At 46.0% G+C, this 20,496-nt stretch overlaps 1 protein-coding gene across 3 annotated transcripts in view; it reads left to right on the top strand.

The window, feature by feature from the left end:
• Nucleotides 1-20,496, top strand: part of LMNTD1 (lamin tail domain containing 1) — a 249,695-nt gene that overhangs the window by 178,424 nt on the left and 50,775 nt on the right. For all 3 annotated transcript variants that reach the window (XM_068277587.1, XM_068277585.1, XM_068277586.1), the window contains exons 11-13: nucleotides 3,686-3,845; nucleotides 17,160-17,346; nucleotides 19,129-19,248. In XM_068277587.1, the coding sequence (XP_068133688.1) occupies nucleotides 3,686-3,845; nucleotides 17,160-17,346; nucleotides 19,129-19,248 (467 nt within the window). The remainder of the gene's footprint in view (nucleotides 1-3,685; nucleotides 3,846-17,159; nucleotides 17,347-19,128; nucleotides 19,249-20,496) is intronic.

Genomic DNA, 20,496 nt, shown 5'->3' with positions numbered 1-20,496 from the left:
CTCAGCGGGCAGCGGGGTCCTGGAAGCAGAGCTGAGATGGATCGCTCTGTTGGATGGGAGGCAGCCTTGCAGGGACAGGTAGAGGGTACATGGGTGCCACCGGAGCAGTGCTTTTCAGCGCTGCTAGATTTGGGCGCAGCCAGCGCCGCCATAGACTGTAATGGGAATCAGTCTATAGCGGCGCTCAGTGAGGAAGGTCGGCTCCGTCAGAAGACGGAGCCGAAGTTGCTTAAAAAACACAATAATTCGGCCTCCAGCAATCGCTGGAAGCCGAATTATTTCATTCCCCCACTATCCATGTCGGCCTGGAGGGGGAATAGTAATTAAAACGCCCCGGACTTGTGCAGAAGCAGGACCAGCCATTTAACAGCTGGATCCTGCGCCCAAGTCTACCAGCGCCGTATTCAAATGTACGCGGGTGCCACTGCCAGATATGTGTAGAGCACACATACTGACTGCAATGTGCTGCTCATTATAGGCTGGCTGGCTGTTCCGTAGTTGTGCACAGTGATCACATTGGAAACTTTTGGCTCAGCTCAGCACAGCTCAGTAACTTTGTAGGCACTGTGATTGCAGCGCAATATGATCCTTCCTCCTGCACTCGCTCTAAACAGCTGCACTTATCTTCTGGGAATGCTTTCCTTCACTGTGCGACATTTGCAGTCAAAGTACACAGATGAGCATATGGGTGAAATACATGTAAAGCATATGATTGCAGCATGTGGGTATTGTGTGCACAAACATTTCTGCTCTCTGCTCGTCCCTCCTCCCTTCTCTGTCCACTCCCTGCCCTCTGTCCATCTTCTCCCCTTCTCTGTGTGTCCACCCCCCTCCCCTTCTCCTGTCCACAGCAGGGAAAGACCTGTCCTGCTAGTCATTTCACCCCGAATGCTTCGGTAGTAAAATGATCCGAGATTCGGATCGAAGATCCGGATCTTTTCAATGATCCGATTCAAATCATCCGGATCATTGAAAAGATCCGAACTTCCCATCTCTACACGTTACGCTTCATCACGCCGGCCGCTACGCGTTATCACACTGGCTGGCATGAAAGTCCCGCGCAACAAGTTTTTTCGAACTGCGCCTGCGTGGGACGCTCTCGGTGACGTGTGTGGCACACCAGAAGCATGGCAATCCTTGAGGACCGGCTCGGCACAGGACGTCTGCAGGGGGCCGGCAGAAGGCCCAGGTAAGTTTTTTTTTTTTTTTTTTTTTTTTTTTTTTTTTTAAGGTAAAGGATCCCCTTTAATTCTGACGAAGCTAATAGAAATTGGGTGAACTTACAGGTACATTTTCCATATTAAAGTCAAAGTATTTTGAACTTTTTTGGCTTGTAGTTGCCCCTCTGTTGTCTGTGCTCCCCTCCTCCCCATTCTGCAGTGTACATTGGCACAAGGGAGGACTATATGATGTATATTACGTATTGCTGCACTGTGGCACCTTCTCTTTCCCTCCATCATGTGTTATCTCCATCACATCACGTCAAATAACAATTAAAGCAAAATTAGGGAAAATGCAAGGGGTAGGGCTCTCTAATCCCGATCGGACATGTCGGATTTAATTGGATCGTATATAGAACCGTAATCGAATCGCACAAAGAATTGTATTGTGTAGATTGGGCTTTACATGTAACTATACTCTGCCAGGTCCTACCTAGCAGCATTCAAACACTGCAGCAAGGAGGGGGGCACACTTGTGGGAGAGGGAGTGATGATTACACTTTTTGGTGATGGGGCATAAGTGAGAAATAAAAGAACTTAATGTGGGCATGGAGGAGGAAATTATTTTACTTGTTATAGGGGGGATGATTGGGAAGGAAATGGCTATGCTTGTTATAGGGGGCTGACAATGCTTGTTATTGGATGAAGAGGAAGGTAAACTATATGTTACTAGGAAAGGAAATGGAAATATGGCTATACTTGTTTAAAGAGACACCGAAGCGAACTCATTTTGCCCACTTTACCTTATAATTCGCTTCAGTGCTCTCATGACAAGTAAACCGCCGCGTCCCCACCGCAAAACGAGGGCTTCAGTGTCTCTTTAAAGGGGAATGAAATGGAAATGTTTGTTTTATATAAGTGAAGGTATGTACACACGAGATAATTGTCGGTTGAAACGGCCGATAACTACTATTTCAGCGGATAATCAAGTGAGTGTACAGAGCAGGGCTGTGAAGTCGGTACAAAAATCATCTGACTCTTCATTTTATAAAACCTCCGACTCCAGGCACCCAAAATTGCTCCGACTCCAACTCCTTAGTCTAATTTTTTACCAAGACTACGGATTTGGTTCAAAAATCATCCGACTGACTCCTCACTTTATTGAACCGACCGACAGGGCTGTGGAGTCGGTACAAAAATCTTCCGACTCCAACTCCGACTCCTCAGTTTATGAAACCTCCAACTCCGACTCCGGGTACCCAAAATGGCTCTGACTCCTCGACTCCGACTCCTTAGTCTAATACTTACCAGGGCTGTGGATTTTGTGCAAAATCATCCGACTCCCGACTCCTCAGTTAATGAAATCACTGACTCCGACTCCGGGTACCCAAAATTGCTCCGACTCCACAGCCCTGCCGACCGACTCCGACTTCAGGTACCCAAAATTGCTCCGACTCCACAGCCCTGGTACAGAGGCCGCCCAATCAATCTTGCTTGAGCGTTGTTAAGGGTCCATTGTGCCGGTTCCTTAACCATCCCAACGCCAGAGCTGGACTGTTCACAATGCAATTTTCATTCCCTCCACCTGCAGGAAACTGTTCCGCCATGTGCTTATCATTACCAAATAGCAACAGAATGCATCGCTAGCCTGAAGGTTAAGGTGCGTCTGTACAGCATCGGTCCCTGATTTTTTTGCATGAGCAAACGTTTCCTGATCCCTGACGGGCGAACAGGGCCATATTTCTGCAAAAGGCCACAAAGGCCTAGACCTTTGGTGGCAGCAGCCCCAGGAGGCACCTGGACAGGAAATGGGGTTGCTACATATGAAAGAAAAGGCTGAAAATGGGGAGCAACACATGAAAAGGGAAACTGATGTCCAAGAGAGGTGCTACAGTACAGGGATGATACAGATGGAAGAGGCAGCCCCACATGGAATGGGAGGGGTGCTGGTGCACTTGGAAGGGGAGCCCCAATATACTTGGCCTAGGGGCGTAAAAAGTATAAACCCAGCCATGTGGGCGACAATTATTGCATGTGTGGAAACTTAGCTTGAAGTAGAGAGGCAGTAATGCTATAAGTAAGGAATGGGGGAAGGGGGGGGGGGGGGGAGGGTTGTGCGTGTGGGTAGGTTTGGAGAGGATAGTAATACTTCTTATAAAATAGCAGTACTTGTTACCGAGGGAAAGAAATTAGTACATATGTTCTGCATTTTGGGCACAGGGAGAAGCCAAAACACGGCTTTCACTGCGTTAGATAATCTTGGGGAAGACATTGCCTGCATCCAAATTACAGTGATTTTCTAGCAGGCACCCAACCTGGCGCAGTGTGCATGCGCCAAAATGACCTGTATTGAAGGACAATGGCTATTTCTGTGATGGGGTTAGGAAACATCTGTATTCCTGTGCTGACCTACGCTAGAGTCTTCATATTTTCCAAATTAAAACATTACAGTTATGACAAGCTCAAAGGTCACTTATATTTTGGGACTGTATTTTTGTCATTTAAAGAGATTTATGTTTGATTAGCTCTTCCAGAAGAGAACATTGGCCAGACTGACGAGTGTAAGAGATCAGCGTCTGCCCCCAGATTCACTGCACATATTCCTGACCACAAGGAAGGACAAGGCTCTTTCTACCACAGCAGCCAAACATCTTCCGAGAATGACATGAAGACTGCGCTTACCAGGTCAGTTCAGCATCTGTCACTGCAATACTGCCTGTCCCTCATAAAGGATCCAACCACTCTGGGGACAGAAATATGACAGCATTGCTAGCCATGTGCCAGGCAAGCCTATTATTATTACAAATGGATTTCCTTGTATCCTGAAATTTCTCCTCTGCTATTAGTGTATGAGTGTCTGGTGTTCTCCTTTTTGAACCCTGTTTGTACCTTTAGGCCAGGTTCACACTGTAAACTGGCAGCAGAGCTGCGGTGCGACATTGCATCCGTCAAAAATCTATGCATCACCATAGACTAACATGACTTCCAGCCCGACACAGATTGCCGCAGCTCGACGCAGAGGCCGCGCAGTAATGTAGTTCTGGCCCTGCGTCGGGGATGCGGAGAAAACATCAACGTGGCAGTATGAAAGTCTCCATAGACTTTCATTGCCTGGCGGTGGGGTGCGGTAAAAATACCGTACCGCCCCGATGTGAAAGGGCCCTTAGGCTCGGTTTACAGTGGTTTTATTGGACTAGTTGAGACTTACGATTACCTGAGTTCCAGATAACAGGGACTTTGCTGTAATCAGGTTCTGCCTCTGTTCCAATCCCCCCTTAACACTTCCCTGCATGAATAAACCTGATTGTGTGAGCTTTCGGGGTGTCAGCACCATGTGGACTGAATACTGATAAGAGGAAATTATTTCTTCAGGAACTGCTTAATAAGTGATATTATGTGACATTAATTTTCTATTCGTTTTTAAGTTGGAGCCAGCGTTGTCGGGGGATGGAGAGGCAGGCAGAAAGCACTTAATAATGTATAGAATCCTAAGCTCGATGAGCATGCGAGGGAGTCTGCAGCTGTCAGTTCTGCAAATGAGATGTTTTTCCAATCCAGCCAGTTCTCCCGAGTTGTGCAACAACAGATCTGCGCAAGTGAGGTGGGGAATATTCTGACGCACTCCCGTGCTTTATCTAAACTAGTATCAGACATCATATTTTATGAGACAAGATAAGGCGACAGCTCATAATGGGGAAAGGCGCCAAAATTCTCTGAAATGCTGAAATACTGCTAAAGGAAGTGTGTGTGTGTGTGTGTGTGTGTGTGTGTGTGTTTATTTATTTTATAATTTTACATTAATTATGCAAAAAAATGTTTTATAAAAAAAAAAAAAATTCTGATGAACTAGCCAATAGATCCTCAGCTCCGCTTCCTCAACTCAGCCGAGAGAGAGAGAGAGAGAGAGAGAGAGAGAGAGAGAGAGAGAGAGAGAGAGAGAGAGAGAGAGAGGGAGAGAGAGAGAGACACTTGGTGTAAGGCTAATCATCTTCCTATGGATATGAGACTTATAGACTTAGTAGGTAATAGTGGTCTAGCTATCTCTCCCTTACTTGATTCCCATAAAATTAATTATTTCGTTGCTGTACAACTAAAGAGTTATTGGAAGAATTTGGAGAGAAAAGAGGGTGTTATTAGCAACAACGTAAACAATTTTGAAAGATGGTTCCTATTAAAACAAAGGCCACCGAGGACTCTCTCAAACATTGTCACAATTCTGTGACAGTTGGGAAAAATTTGAAGGAACTAAAATGAATGGAGAATTATGGGCTAGAGTTTTTAAAAAAATCTGGAGTATATCGGACACCTATATTCAGCTTGCCCAATATAAATTAATAGCCAGATGGTACCTGTCGCCAGTTCGTATGTTCAGATACGGCTTAGCTGTCGATGAAACCTGCTGGAACTGCGGACGGGATTCAGGTACCTTCTTGCATATGATGTGGAGCTGCCCTGTGGTGGAGGGCTTCTGGAAAGGGGTGGAGGAATTTTGCTCCAGGTACTTAATCCCTGGGTTACATTAGATGTAAACTGGGCAATCTTTGGGATTAAAGAAGCAGAAGGTGGTCCTGAGCAAAAACTATTGGTAGATTTGGAGGCAAGCTTAGCTAGGAAGCTTTTTATTAAAAAAAAAATGGAAAAATCTGGAACCACTCTCCCTTGGAGAATGGAAAAAGGATATTATAGCATTTCTAAATAATAGAGTTTGGATAGGAGAAGATGATGTGACTGAAAGGTCTGATGCTACTTGTTGGGTTGTTATGAAACGGATTTGGGAGAGGAGTGTTTTCAGACTTCCGTATACCTCTTTGTGCTTTGTAAGGAGGAGGAGAGGACCTAGAAGTGTCCGAGTTTTTTTTTTTTTTTGGGGGGGGGGAGTATATGGAGGATGTATGAGGTATGTAATGGGGTGTGGTAGGTGGGATGTCTGAGTGAACAGTAAGAGAGAGAGAGAATCTATATACAATCTATAGTATATTGTTACAGCAGATATTGTCCTTTCTTTTATTTTGTGAAACATTTACTTTTTTACATGAATAATTTAATGATTTAAAAGCATATAAAAATCATGTGTCTGAATGCTGCACTTCAAGTAAGAACAATAAAAGTTGAGAACGTTTCCTCCTTGTGTAACAGGTTTTGTCATTTATTCTTTATCCAGGGGTGTAGCAATAGGGGGTGCAGAGGTAGCAACCGCATCGGGGCCCTTGGGGCAGAGGGGCCCCATAGGGCCCTCCCTCAACCACAGTATTAGCTCTTTATTGGCCCTGTGCTGATAACATTCACTTCTATAGATGCTTTGAATAGTAGTAATCATTAACAAACTGTTCCCCATCTTCTTGCACTTCTGACACTGTGGTTTTGCTTTATTGGTTTTGGAGAACCATATCAATTGCTATGTATAGCATGCTTGGGGGGGGGGGGGGGGGACAATGCAAAATTTGCACCGGGGCCCATAGCTCGTTAGCTACGCCACTGTCTTTATCAGTACAATTTCTGAACCCTCCTTTTGCCCCAGGTGAAAATGATGCATCCCTTTTTGTTAGAAAGAGGAACTTTTTGTTTATTGGTTGCAGAAGGTTTACCAATATGTTCCTGATCAGCATCATGGGGGTATAGCTGGCCAGGGCCGAGTTTCTGGAAATGACACAAAGGCTGGATCCTAGAGCACGTACTGCATATGGAAGAGAGAGCTGTAAATGGAACAGGGAGGCTGCAGGGGGAAAGCAACGCATAGAAGAGGGGGCTGCTGCCAAAGGGAACTACGGGAAACAGAGAAGGGTTAAAGTATGTGGATGCAGCACACAGAAGAGGGGGCTGCACATAGAATGGGAGAATGGTGCTGCACATGGAAGGGGAGCCACAAAAACTGCCCAGGGGTGGACAAAGTCTAAATCCAGCCTTGTAGCTAGCCATCCACTATGCAATAGTGATTCTTTCACAGCTGCAGTGCACAACACACTCAAATCTCCCAACGTTTTGAGTTAAGAAAGAGGGATACTTTAAGACATGCCCCTGTCACACCCTTAGCCACACCCCTAGTCACACACACCACAAAGTATTTATACGGAAAATATGTAGTTTATCATTGAATCAACAGTGGTCCTTTCTATCATCATAGTTTTATTTCATAATAAATAAAGTAAGAAATATATAAATTTAAAGGATGGGAATAAAGTTTGAAGTCAATTAAAAATATTTGTTTATTAGAAAAATACATAGATCTGTATATCAGTCCTGAAAGAGGGACACATGAGGAAGAAAGAGGGACAGATGGATTTGGCTCCCAAAGAGGGACTGTCCCTCCAAAAAAGGGACATTTGTGAGCTATGCACACTGCAGCACACATTTTTTACATACAGCGGAAGCCTTGCCATTTGATCAAATTAACTGCTGCAACAAACATGTGTGCTGTGCTAAAAGGAGTCTGAAGTGAAAAGAAAAACAAAAAACAGATACTGACCTAAGGAGAGGGAAGGCTCTGAGTCATATAGAACCTTCTCAGTCTCCTCACGGTCCCCCGCAGGCTCCCTCGTTACCAGTCTAGGACTCATGGATCGTAGACTGCTCTCTTATGTGTTGGGTGGGCTTCGGGAGTCTTCGGAAGCACTCGGGCTTCTAAAGATGGGCCACTCCGTACTGCGCATGTGGGCGGCGGGGAACCGGAGGAGCTGTGCGTGACTGCACAGGAAGGCTGCAGAGGGCTGTTAGATGCCCCAGGTAAGTGAAACTTATTTTTTTAGGGTTAAGGTTCCCTTTAAATTGACTCAGAGGTCTGAAACCTTTTGTATGGAAGTGTATTCTTTTCTTCAACCAAATGACTGCTGTTTGTATCTTTTTTTTTCTAACCTGATTTTTTTTTTCTCCAAAGGTGCAACAGCAAACAATGGTGTCTAGTGGTGAACAGATAGTCAAACAACAATTTTTGGAGGTTTACAATGTTCCCATATAATAAAAGCAATTTTTAAAAATCATAGGATATCACATCCTGGCCTACAGGAATATTGTCTTATTTCTGTGAGCAGAGATCCACTTTCCTGTCTCCTGACTGACATCCTTGTAAATGAATAATTGTTTAGAGTAATAGTTCTGAATCAGAATCAGACTTTATTTGGCCAAGTACTCTGTGTGCACCCAGAATTGTTTGTGGTTCACATGGCTTTGGCAACAGTACAAAGACAACAGCAACATCAATAAGAACAAGCATTTGCAATTTTACAGAAATTTTACAGACATACATTCATTTACAAATTTAAAGGTGTGCAATTAAGCAAGCATGTGGCATATGGCAACACTGAGAAATCTAAAGGTGGCCATACACTTATAGATTTGCAGCAGATTTGCCCATCAGATAGATTTCTGTCAGATGCCCATCAAGTCGAATCTGACAGGAATCTATTTGATGGGTGCCACACACTAGGAACAGATTTCCAATAGATTTCAGAATAAAATGTATTGGAAATCGATCTAAATGCATTATTGGACCATTAGATCCAATGCAACTCTAAAGCTGGCCATACACTGGCCCGATTTACCGCCGTTTCGACAGCAGATTCGATCACTGGGATCGAATCTGCTGCCAATCGTTCGCGCTACACGCCGAATTTCGATTCATTTCGTCCGGTCCCGTCGATCGCGCCGTGCGGAAAATTACCGTCGATCGCCCGCGGGTAAAGAGCGCATCGCTAGCGGCGTTCGAGTGCCCGACGACCGACGCAATAGAGCCCGCATACATTACCTGCTCCGCCGGCCCGACTGCCCCCGCTCGTCTCCGCTCTTCTCCGCTCTGGTCTCCGGCATGCCTTCACTTGTTCCTGCCCGGCAGGAAGTTTAAACAGTAGAGGGCGCTCTACTGTTTAAACTTCCTGCCGGGCAGGAAGAAGTGAAGCATGCTGGAGCCGGAGACCAGAGCGGAGAAGAAGAGCGGAGAAGAAGAGCGGAGAGAGACCCGGGAGTCGCGCCGGCGGAGCAGGTAATGTATGCGGCGGGGGGGAGCGGCGGCAGCAGCACCACCACAACAGATTGTGATCGGTTTCAGGCTGAAATCGGTTCACAATCTGTTTGCAGTAAAGGTAGCCATACGATCCCTCTCTGATCAGATTCGATCAGATAGGGATCTGTCTGTTGGTCGAATCTGATGGCAAATCGACCAGTGTATGGCCACCTTTAAGGTGGCCATACACTCGTTAGATTAGCAGCAGATAGATCATCAGATAGATTTCTGATCTATCTGATGTGTTTAGGAACATTTTTTACTAGGAACAGATTTCCAATAGATTTCAGTTTGAAATCTATTGAAAATCGATCTGATGGTATTTTTTGCCATCAGATTTCCATTAGGGCTAATGCAAAATGATAAGCAATCTCAACAGATCGACCTAGATTTTCCAGCCTGCCAGATCGATTGAAATCGATCAAAATCGGACGCAAATCGATAGATTGGTCAATCGATTTGCAATCGATCAATCAATTTTGATCGATCGGACAAAAATCGGCTGAGTGTATGGGCCCCTTAAAGGTAGCCATACATCTAACAATTCTGATTTAATCTACAAAGCGATCAACTTTATTGGGGAATCGACTTCAGTATGGTTGATCAAAAGTTGCAGCAGCAGATCAACCAAGATTTTCCATCCTGTCAGATAGATCAACTCAAATGAAATCAATTGAAATCGGCCGCAAATCTATCGATCTGATAGAATTGATTTCCGATCAATCTATTCCATAGAATCGACCGATCAATGGCTGAAATCGACCAGTGTATGGGCCCCTTTAGGGTTGTGCTGTGCACATGTAGAGTGTAGGGCACCAGGGGATGTTTACACCCAGTCTAGTCTAGGGTGTGAGGGTGCTGCAGGACTGCAGTGCTGGCAAAGCGGGGCTGGAGTTTAGTAGTTGGACAGACTGAGAGAAAAAAAGTGTTCTTACGCCTGGTAGCCCCGGCAAGGATCAACCTATGCCAGCAGCCTAATGGGAGGAGCTCAAAGAAGAGGCTACCCTTGTGGGAGGGGTCACACGAGATCTTAGTAGCCCTCATCTTCATCCTCTCAGTGAGGAGAAGATCAGGAGGTGGCAGGGCTGAGCCAATGATCTTTTCCGCCACCCTAATCACCCTTTGGAGTTTATATTTGTTGCTAGTGGTTGCCCCTGCATACCAAACGTTGTGCTTTTTTACATGAGAACTCCATGAAGGGCTGGGCCCACTAGAAATCGCGAATCGGGATCACAACCGCTGAGCACTTTTGGCAGTGATTTCTTCAGCATTTTCCAGCAGAGAATTTCAAGCGCTTTTGAAACATTTTTTATTTTAATGCTAGCTATTTGTAAAGCGATTGCAATTTTTTCTTTTCTTTCTATAAATAATAAGGGTGAACTAGAATTCTAACACCGAGCCACCTTACTAACATGCTGTTTATTCATACATGACGGTTCATAAGAGAAGGAAAAAATGTTTTCAAAAATTAATTCCAATAACTGATAAAAATGTCCATTAAAATGAACTTTTATTTATTGCACCATGGAATTCTCCTGTAACAAGCCTTCATCCAGGATCTCTGTCTGAAAGCTGATTGGATGAGCAGTGGCTGTCCCTGACCCAGCGCCTCTCTGCAAGGCAATATGATTAATTCCACCTCTACCTCCCACCCCCAGAGCCTCAGGCCAAACATACACTTGCTTTTTGCAGAATAGATGTATACCTCAGAGGCGGCCTCCAGTGAGATTGAAGCAGCCGCATGCAGTAAAGTTAATAAATAATGAGAGTTTAGGATGTGCAGCACGATACACTCGATGTTCCATGGAAAACTGCTGCAGGCGGCCTTCACAGAGAGGCTCCCACTCACCACTGGCCACAGACAACTCCTACATGACTGTTTTATTGTTGAACACAGTATCACCACACAGATAACAGTGACTCGCTCTCCTAAAACTCCTCGTGTTTACTACAGTAGAATCCCTTTATAGTGCACTCCAAAGGAACCGGCTAAAGTAGTTTACTATATCAGAAATTCATACTCAAGCACTTAAAGAGAACCTGAGATGGGGCAGGAGAGAAAATTTATTCATACCTAGGGCTTCCCCCAGCCCTCTCCGGCCTGATCGCTCCCTTGCTGCCGTCCTCCACAAATTGCCCCGGAAAGTCCTCTAGTCCAGGGTATACTACACATGCGTGGCACTTCCGCGGGCGTGCCCACGTGGCGTTCTGCCCCTGCACAGTAGTGCTGCGCAGGCGCAGAGCGCTCCCGGCCACAGGAGCACGATGGGGGAGCATACACAGCAGGACTGAATCTGCGCTGACTGGCCCCAATTGGACGCCTTACCGGGGCCAGTTGCGGAGGCTGCAGGCAGCGGAGGACGGAGGTGAGGGAGCTGGAGGAAGCCCCAGGTATGTATACATTTTTTATTTCGCCCCATCACAGGGACACTGTAAAAGTATTCCTGAAAATACTGTATCCTAATTCACTTAATAGTTAGGAGCCATTTTTTCTTTTCAATGCTTCAGGAAGAGAGCACAGATAATGTTTAAAGTGTACCTGAGATGGCGTGTGTGGACCAATTTATACTTACCTGGGGCTTCCTCCAGCCCCATGAGGTGCTTGGAGTCCCTTGATGTCCTCCCTTGTTTTTGTGCGCGTCTTCTGCACAGATAAATGGAGAACTCATGTTAACCACTTGCCGACCGCACGCTAATACCGTGTGTCGGCAAAGTGGCAGCTGCAGGACCAGCGACGCAGTACTGCGTCGCCAGCTGCAGGCTGATTAATCAGGAAGCAGCCGCTCGCACGAGCGGCTGCTTCCTGTCAAATCACGGCGGGGGGCTCCGTGAATAGCCTGCGGGCCGCCGATGGCGGCTCGCAGGCTAAATGTAAACACAAGCGGAAATAATCCGCTTTGTTTACATTGTACGGCGCTGCTGCACAGCAGCGCCGTAAGGCAGATCGGTGATCCCTGGCCAATCAGCGGCCGGGGATCGCCGCCATGTGACAGGGGACGTCCTGTCACTGGCTGCACAGGACGGATAGCGTCCTGTGCAGCCCGGATCTCCGGGAAAGGGAGGTAGGAGAGGGAGGGGGAGAATGTCGCCGCGGAGGGGGGCTTTGAGGTGCCCCCCCCGCAACATGCCTGCACGCAGACGCGATCAGACCCCCCCTGCACATCATCCCCATATGGGGGAAAAAAGGAGGGCGATCTGATCGCTCTGCGTGCACCCTGATCTGTGCTGGGGGCTGCAGAGCCCACCCAGCACAGATCACATAATACAGCGCTGGTCCTTAAGGGGGGGTAAAGGGTGGGTCCTCAAGTGGTTAATCAATGGGCTAGTTCACACTTAACCTGCTGGGCGTTCTGATTCTGCGCATGGTTTTTTATACCTAGCTACATGATACCTCCCTCCCTGCCAATTCCCACCCACCCTTCCGATTGCCGCCGGCGCCTATGCCCATCAGGAAATCCCGTTCTGAACGGGATTTCCTTCAGGGCTTTCCCCGTCGCCATGGCGACGAACGGAATGACATCATCTACGTCATAGGGAGTCCCGATCCACCCGTCAGCGCTGCCTGGCACTGATTGGCCAGGCTGTGCACGGGGTCTGGGGGGCCCTATTACGCGGCGGATCGGCGGCGATCGGAGAAACACGCAGCTAGCAAAGTGCTAGCTGCGTGTTTCAAGAAAAAAATTCTTTGAATCGGCCCAGCAGGGTGAGCGGTGGCCCTATTACGCGGCGGATCGGCGGCGATCGGAGAAACACGCAGCTAGCAAAGTGCTAGCTGCGTGTTTCAAGAAAAAAATTCTTCGAATCGGCCCAGCAGGGTGAGCGGTGGCCTCCGGCATCTCTGGACGAGCCTAGCTCATCCAGAACGCTAGGGAAGTTAATATGTTTTTCGTGTGCAGAAAATAAACTGACATTCTGCATGATGGCTCTGCACATTTTGTCTATCAATTATATCAACTGCTGTGAAAAAAACCCAGCACGTTTTCCTGCATAGAAACACACTTGGTGTGCAGAAAAAGCATGCAGAAAAACGCCCGCAAAAAACTAAAAGACAAGTGTGTTCCCTGTCTCAGTAATCAGGCAGCAGCTTACACAGGAAGCATAGGTCTCAATGGCTGGTGCTTTCGAGGTAATCCACGCAGGCCCAAAGTAGTGTGCAGATTGCGAGCAGGCTACAAGTGGCTGCCTGCTTTCCCACTCACCATGGCTCATGGGTATCCGACTTATGCATGACGCATGTGCCTGTCCACTTTCATACCTCCCAACTTTCTGAGATCTAAAAGAGGGACACCTTTAGACACATCCCTGACATACACTGCAAATCCGTTTTGCAATTCCGATTCCGATTTGCAATTCCGATTTTCCCTGAATGCAATCAACAGAAAAACAGAGGAATAAAAAGGCAGCATGCAGTAACGATTAAAAATCGGAAACTGAATCGATTAAAAAAAAATTGATTAAAAAAAATCAGAATCTGAATTGCATGCAGTGTAAAGTGAGCCTTATATGACCCCAACATGCCCTTAGTCACGCATACCACAAATAATTTAAGAGTAAATGTCAAAATAAGCTATACATCAGTTTAGCATCCCATAAGCACTTTATATTTGAGAAATACATCAGTCCTGAAAGACAAAACAGGACAGAGAGGGATTTGGGACCAAAATAGGAATTTTCCTTCCCAAAACCAGCACAACTTTGCCATATTACATCAGCTGTACTGAACAGTAATAAATCAACCACTCTGGAGATTGTAGGTAATGATCAGTAGATTTTAGCAGTAGATTGGTAGTTTCTAGTGGCGGGCAGGTAGTATTTTGTATGCTGTATCATTTTTTTGTATTTTGTCACTAATTATGTATGTTGTATATTAGTGTACACCATTGTCTGTATTATGTACCCAATGTTTGTTTCTTACTTTGTACAGCGCCACGGAATATGTTGGCGCTTTATAAATCAATAATAATAATAATACCAGGCAATACTCCCATACTTATAATAGTGCTGGCCAGGACCTAGACATCTGAAGCAATCCTGAGCCGAAGCTCGATCAAGCCCCGCTTTGCCAGCACTGCAGTCCTGCAGCACCCTCACACCCTAGACTAGACTGGGTGTAAACATCCCCTGGTGCCCTACACTCTACATGTGCACAGCACAACCCTAAAGGGGCCCATACACTGGTCGATTTCAGCCATTGATCGGTCGATTCTATGGAATAGATTGATCGGAAATCAATTCTATCAGATCGATAGATTTGCGGCCGATTTCAATTGATTTCATTTGAGTTGATCTATCTGACAGGATGGAAAATCTTGGTTGATCTGCTGCTGCAACTTTTGATCAACCATACTGAAGTCGATTCCCCAATAAAGTTGATCGCTTTGTAGATTAAATCAGAATTGTTAGATGTATGGCTACCTTTAAGGGGCCCATACACTCAGCCGATTTTTGTCCGATCGATCAAAATTGATTGATTCCATCGAGTTCTAAATAAGATATTAACCTGAAGAGAGGAAAGCCTCAGGATCTTATTGAGGATTCCCATGGTGGTTCAATGCCCCGTCACTAAGCACGGCCCTTCTCCTCTGTTACGAGCACAGCTGTGCAGTACTTACTACACAGGCACGCGCCAATATAAAATATCGGTAATTGGTACACCGGGGGTATCCAAATTCCAATATTTTTAGGCACCTGAGATTTTGCGGGGTTTTTTTTTGCTGGGGGGGGGGGAGGGGGGGGGAAGTAGTTTGGTTAAGGGCCCATATCCACTAGCCACTGATGCAATGGGATCATAGCACTGCCACTAGTGGAAGCAAGCCCTTAGGTAGCTGGGGGGGGGTGTTAGGCAGGGAGCGTGTCTGGGCGGGGGTTAAGGTTTAGACGTTAGGTAGGTAGTTGGGTTTAAGGGTTAGGTGTCGGGGAAGAAGGTTTTGTGTGAGGGAACGGTTAAATTTGACCATAATAAAATGTTTCATGCCCATATTTTACACTTTTTTAGTAAAAGATCTGTATTTCATACTGATATTTTACTATCAGCATTACTGGGTGTATGCAAACGGCCCCGATATGATTAGCGTCAATGCCTTGTCACTAATCTTCCAGGGGCCAAGCTTAGTGACGTGGGACATCAGAGCACTGAGGGAAGCCTCAATAGAATCCTGAGGCTTGCCTCTCTTCAGGTAAGCGAGCTTCGATAACGAGATGCACTGTATAAAGCTTTATAAAGCTACTAGCTGACCTAAGCCCGCTTAAAAACGGGCTCTAGGTCTCTGAGCCACCCCCGCAAGTTAGTGCAGAAGCACGCGCACCCGTCCGCCACACACACGCCTGCCCGGCTCCCTGGCTCCGTCCTCCTGTCCCAACGCTGTCTGTGCTGCACATGCACGGACACAGGGACAGGATGACGCAGGGACAGTTAGGCTTTATTATATAGGATTGTGGTTTAGGATAAAGTAATACAACAGAACAGTCCCTAAAAAGTAATAAAAGAACACTGGGCACAGGCAAAGTACTCTTTCCAACACCAACTTAGCACAACCTGGGCGGCGGCCCCACAACAACCCTTTTATCATCTGGATCCCCAGGTTCCTCTAACTGTTTTAGCAACTGGTGTATGTAGCTGAGGTGCGCAACCTTTTATTCTTATAGCTGTGACAGGTTGTGCCAGACACCTGTTGCATCACCTGTAGGTGCACCCAACAATTGTTCCAGTACCTGAAACAGGGTCCTGGGTCATGCCTAAGTAATAATTCCTGCTTTGACAGCCAGGACATTAATACAGTCTACATTTTCATCAAAAGAATGTGGCTATGTTTGTCGTGATCTTCTTGATGCTTGGTCTTTTTTAGTTTTAATGCCACTTCATTATAGTGAATAGAGTGCTCAGTAACAGGTGAAAAATGCTCATGCGTGCTGCTTCTAATGATCATCTGAGCATGAGCATGTTTGATGCATGTTTTATTATCCACTACGCCACCTTGCTGGTGGCGTAGTGGATAGCACTCTCACCTTGCAGTCCCCGGTTTGAATCCCAGCCAGGGCACTATCTGCGCAGAGTTTGTATGTTCTTTCATGTGTTCTTTCATGCCTGCGTGGGTTTCCTCTGGTCACCCCAGTTTCCTCTTACATCCCAAAAACATATAGATAATTGGCTTCTCCCTAAATTGGCCCTAGACTACGATGGACATATGACTATGGTAGGGATTAGATTGTGAGCTTCACTGAACTGAGGGACAGTTAAGGGACTAGACTCTGTACAGCGCTGCAGAAGATGGCGCTATAAATTCTAAATAATCATAATTAGAAGGCCTCATGTTCTGTCCAATGTCGTGACAGGGAATACACAGTTATGCCATCTCAGCACAGATCATTCGTGGTGTACAGCAGGGGTGTCAAAGAGCAGCAGGATTTAGTGGCATGGAAATACACTGACAGTTAACATTACTCGGCACCTTCAGCTCCTCTCCTATTACTGATGGTTATATATACTGTATATCTATGATGTCCATTTGGTGATGATGAGTTTACTGTATCGCTGTTTTTTCTAAAGTCTAAAAGGTATCTGCAGCTGTAGAACATTTCCCATAAACCACTATCGGCAAAAATGCTCCAGTACCGTTTTCACTGAGAAATGGCAACCTTTTGGAGACTCGTGTCCCGAGTCCTTCCAAAGACGCTTGGCTAGGCACTGGACATGCATGAGTGCGCACTTGCACATGCACAGTGCAGAGCTTGTCTTCGGCCAAGGGACCGAGGGCATGGAGAGAGGTCCAGGAAGGCTCTATGGGATCTAGAGCCTTCCCTATCCATAGGTGAGTATGTAGCTTTTTTTTTTTACGGTCGCTTCAGTTTTACTTTAAACCCAAAATAAGAATGTGGGACTCCAGAAAAGTTATATATAAGATAGTTCTTGTACTGTTACTGATCTTATGAGTTTATTTTGCTTTCAGTTAATGATAATAATTGCTTAACAAGGACAACACTAACATAATATCTTTGGGATCTTGCAGTGCCATTGGAGATCTGGAAATTTCTGAGGTTGGCCCAAGTGGAAATTATGTCAGGATCTTCAATAGATCACTAGATAAAGAGGGTGACCTTGGCAGATGTCTCCTCCAACAGAATATTCTGGGTCACCCCGTGTCGGTCTACAGGTTCCCTCCAAAGACCAGAGTGATGGGACGCTGTACAGTGACGGTGAGTACTACAGGTGCCTTACAAATCAGTTTACTTATTGTTTTTGTTTTTTGTTTTTCATTTTAATGCAGCCCTAAAACAAACCCAAGTGTAGAAAGTGGTTGTGTGGAAACCAACATAACCAGAGGCCACCTACAGTGACAGCTGCAGCTCTGCATTTTCACTAATTCCAGAAATTGGAGAAGATGTAATAAGGCAAAATGGATCTGAACAAAGTGAGATCAGCTCCAGAGCTTCCATACTGGTCAGCACTAGGGATGGCCCAGCCTTGGAGAATGGAGAACTCATGGAGAAGCACATGATCAGTTTGATCAGCTGATAGATTTGTAAGGTTCTGATTTGCTGGTCATGATCATGTGTTAAACCAGGAAGTCATCACAGCAAATCAGAGGCTTACAAATCTATCAGCTGATCAGACTGATCACATGCTTCTCCATGAGTTCTCCAAGGCTGGGCCATCTCTAGTCAGCACAGCCATTCATCAAGTTGAAGGTGCTGGTAGTATCAACAGAACAACCTAAACTGCAGTATAGTAAAGCAACTACAAGGTGTCACTGTGTATGCAAAGTGTTGCAGTGTTCTCTATGGTATTGTGATTTCCTGTATTCTCTCTGTGTTCCTCTCCTTTTAAGTAAGCTGCATTATCTGATGGTGGTGTATGGTTTATCTCTGCATGTTTTCTAGGGTAAAGAGTTCTAACCTGTTATAGTAGCTGCCTATCTGCATATAATGTATATTTGGGAAGGTCCTTTTTACAATCAAAAGGGCAAAAAAAGAGTCCTCTTATGGGTGATCCACCACACCCGCTTTCTGCATGTACAGAACACTCTGCTCCATCAGAAGGATCAGTAGAAGTTTGAGTAATAATGCTGGGAATAGACGGTTCGTTTCTGCCGTGCATTTCTACTCTCAATCGTTTTTGCCGCTCGATTCTGCAGCCGATTCTCTTATCTTCTGCTCATTTTTCTTATCTTTTTACATTCACTTCTATCAGAAATCGAACGGCAAAAGAATCGAAGGGGAGATCGGACATGATCAAAATCTGATCAGAGAGGGATCTATTAGTGCTACACACTGCAGTATTTTTAAGAGAATTCATCTTAAAATCTATTACAATTCTATGGAGCCACCACTGCCGCAATGGGGGACTGACTGCCAAGCCCCCAGGAATCGCCACATTTAGTACTCCTTGGGGCCCCTGCAGAGTGTAGTGGAGCGCATGCACCTGTCCTTTGCCACGCTCCCTCCTGCGTTCTGTCTCCATCCCCGCTGGCTTCCTGTTCCCCCGTGACCTAGCAGTGGTCATGTAACGTACTTTCTGCTGGGACAAGGGGAACTGGTGGGGATGGAGACAGGTCCAGCCAGCGGACAGGTGAGTGTGCTTTGCTGCCAACACTTTGCAGGGGCCCCAGGGAGCTCTGTTTTAGATGAAGGGAAACCTTGGGGGGAGTCCATTAGTCAGCACTTCTGCTGGGCACCTGACCCACTCCCTTTTAAGCAATATTTTTTCATCCAGAATGATTGATAATTAAGACTGAAATATTGATCGGAACAGCCATGTTGGCTCATCAATCTCTGACAGATTTGATTGTAGAGTTTGAATCTGCTGGGTAAAATACATTTGTATGGGCATCTTTATGGGCATCAATACATATGGGCTTCTTTAGCTAGCTGCAGTAATTGCCTGGCTAGACAACTGGATACTGTAAATAAGCAGGTGATGATTAGCTGCTGTTCTTAATAAAGTGCTCAGTGAGAGTGTATTTCTGTGTCTTGCTGCAGGTTTGGGCTTCATCTGCTGGTAAAACTCAAAATCCCCCTACAGACTTTTTGTGGAAGGAACAGAACACATTTGTGACAGAGCCGCGATGTACCACCATCCTGTGTAGCCCCAACGGCCAGGTAACTTGTTAGAAACATACAAAGTGTTACAAATGAACATTTTTTAAGCAAAACTTTGAATGCAACTAATTTAAAATACCTACTTTTGTATTAAATGTAACTCAAGCAAACCTGAAGTGAAAATAAACTGCTGAGATAAACAATTGTATCTATATATTGTATCTCTTTCCCATGCTGATGCATCTTTAAGGCTGGGTTTCCACTAGCCGCCGCGCGTCCTACAAGACTTCTGCAAGTACGCAGACGAATCCCAGAAGCTGTGCCATGCACGGCTATGGGATTCGCTGCCACTCGCACCAAAACTGACAGCAATGGCGGCCAAATCGCTATGGTATTCGATTTAGCCGGCGGCACCATTATTCCCTATGGAAGAGTTTCCCCGCGCGATTTGCCTGCAGGGAAACTCTGCGGATTCCGCTGATTTCCGCTGTAGTGGAAACAGGCCCTGACTGTTGAAATTTTTTTTCAGTTTTTTTTTTCTATCCCAAGTGTTTTTCTCAGCCACACGGGAGTTTTGCGTACAGTAGCAATCCACCCGATGGATCAACTCACGCAACTGACGGCCAACTTTATTGTTCATGCTGCTCTCCTACCCGCCACATAACCTCACGCACGTGCCACCCCGTCGTCCCTCCAACCCCCGCATAGCAACAGAGCGCGTTGTCAGCTAAATAGCTGACATGCATCTGTACTGGCCAGCCCAGCGATGTCACCCAAGGGGATCGGGTCCCGAACCCTGGCAGAGGGCATAAGTTAAAGATGTGTACCTTAAACACTTCTGGGCGGTGGTGATTGAAATCTATGCCCTATTTGGAGGCTGTTATTCCTGCCAGGGCGTACATTTCACCTCAGCACCGCCGCATGCTCTCCTCACTCCTGCCGATTGCGTTGCTTTTTGCCCATCGCAGCTCACTCGCCCTGCTGTTGGTATGACAGCAGAGCTCTGTAAGACGTCTAGGGGCCGATTTCATTGGTTCCTGACCCTGTCATCAATGTGAGCAAATCCCATTGTCTTACATTGATCACAGGGTCAGGAGCCAATGAAAGCGGCTCCTGACCAGCTTACAAAGCTCATAAATAGGAGACACCGAGAGCCCAATATAGTGTAGTATGTATTGGAAACCGTGGATAAATGTAAGTGTGAGATGAATATACTCACAAACATGGGTTACCTCTTAGGCAACCACTGTAGATGCAGGTGAGGAGATTAGACCTGTCCTCACTCAGGATTAAGATGTCGCTCTCTGT

Source organism: Hyperolius riggenbachi, chromosome 3 (assembly GCF_040937935.1).
Source record: "Hyperolius riggenbachi isolate aHypRig1 chromosome 3, aHypRig1.pri, whole genome shotgun sequence".
NCBI classification, from domain to species: domain Eukaryota; kingdom Metazoa; phylum Chordata; class Amphibia; order Anura; family Hyperoliidae; genus Hyperolius; species Hyperolius riggenbachi.
The sequence above is the reverse complement of the archived record's forward strand: the minus strand, read 5'-3'. Positions and strand labels throughout refer to the sequence as shown.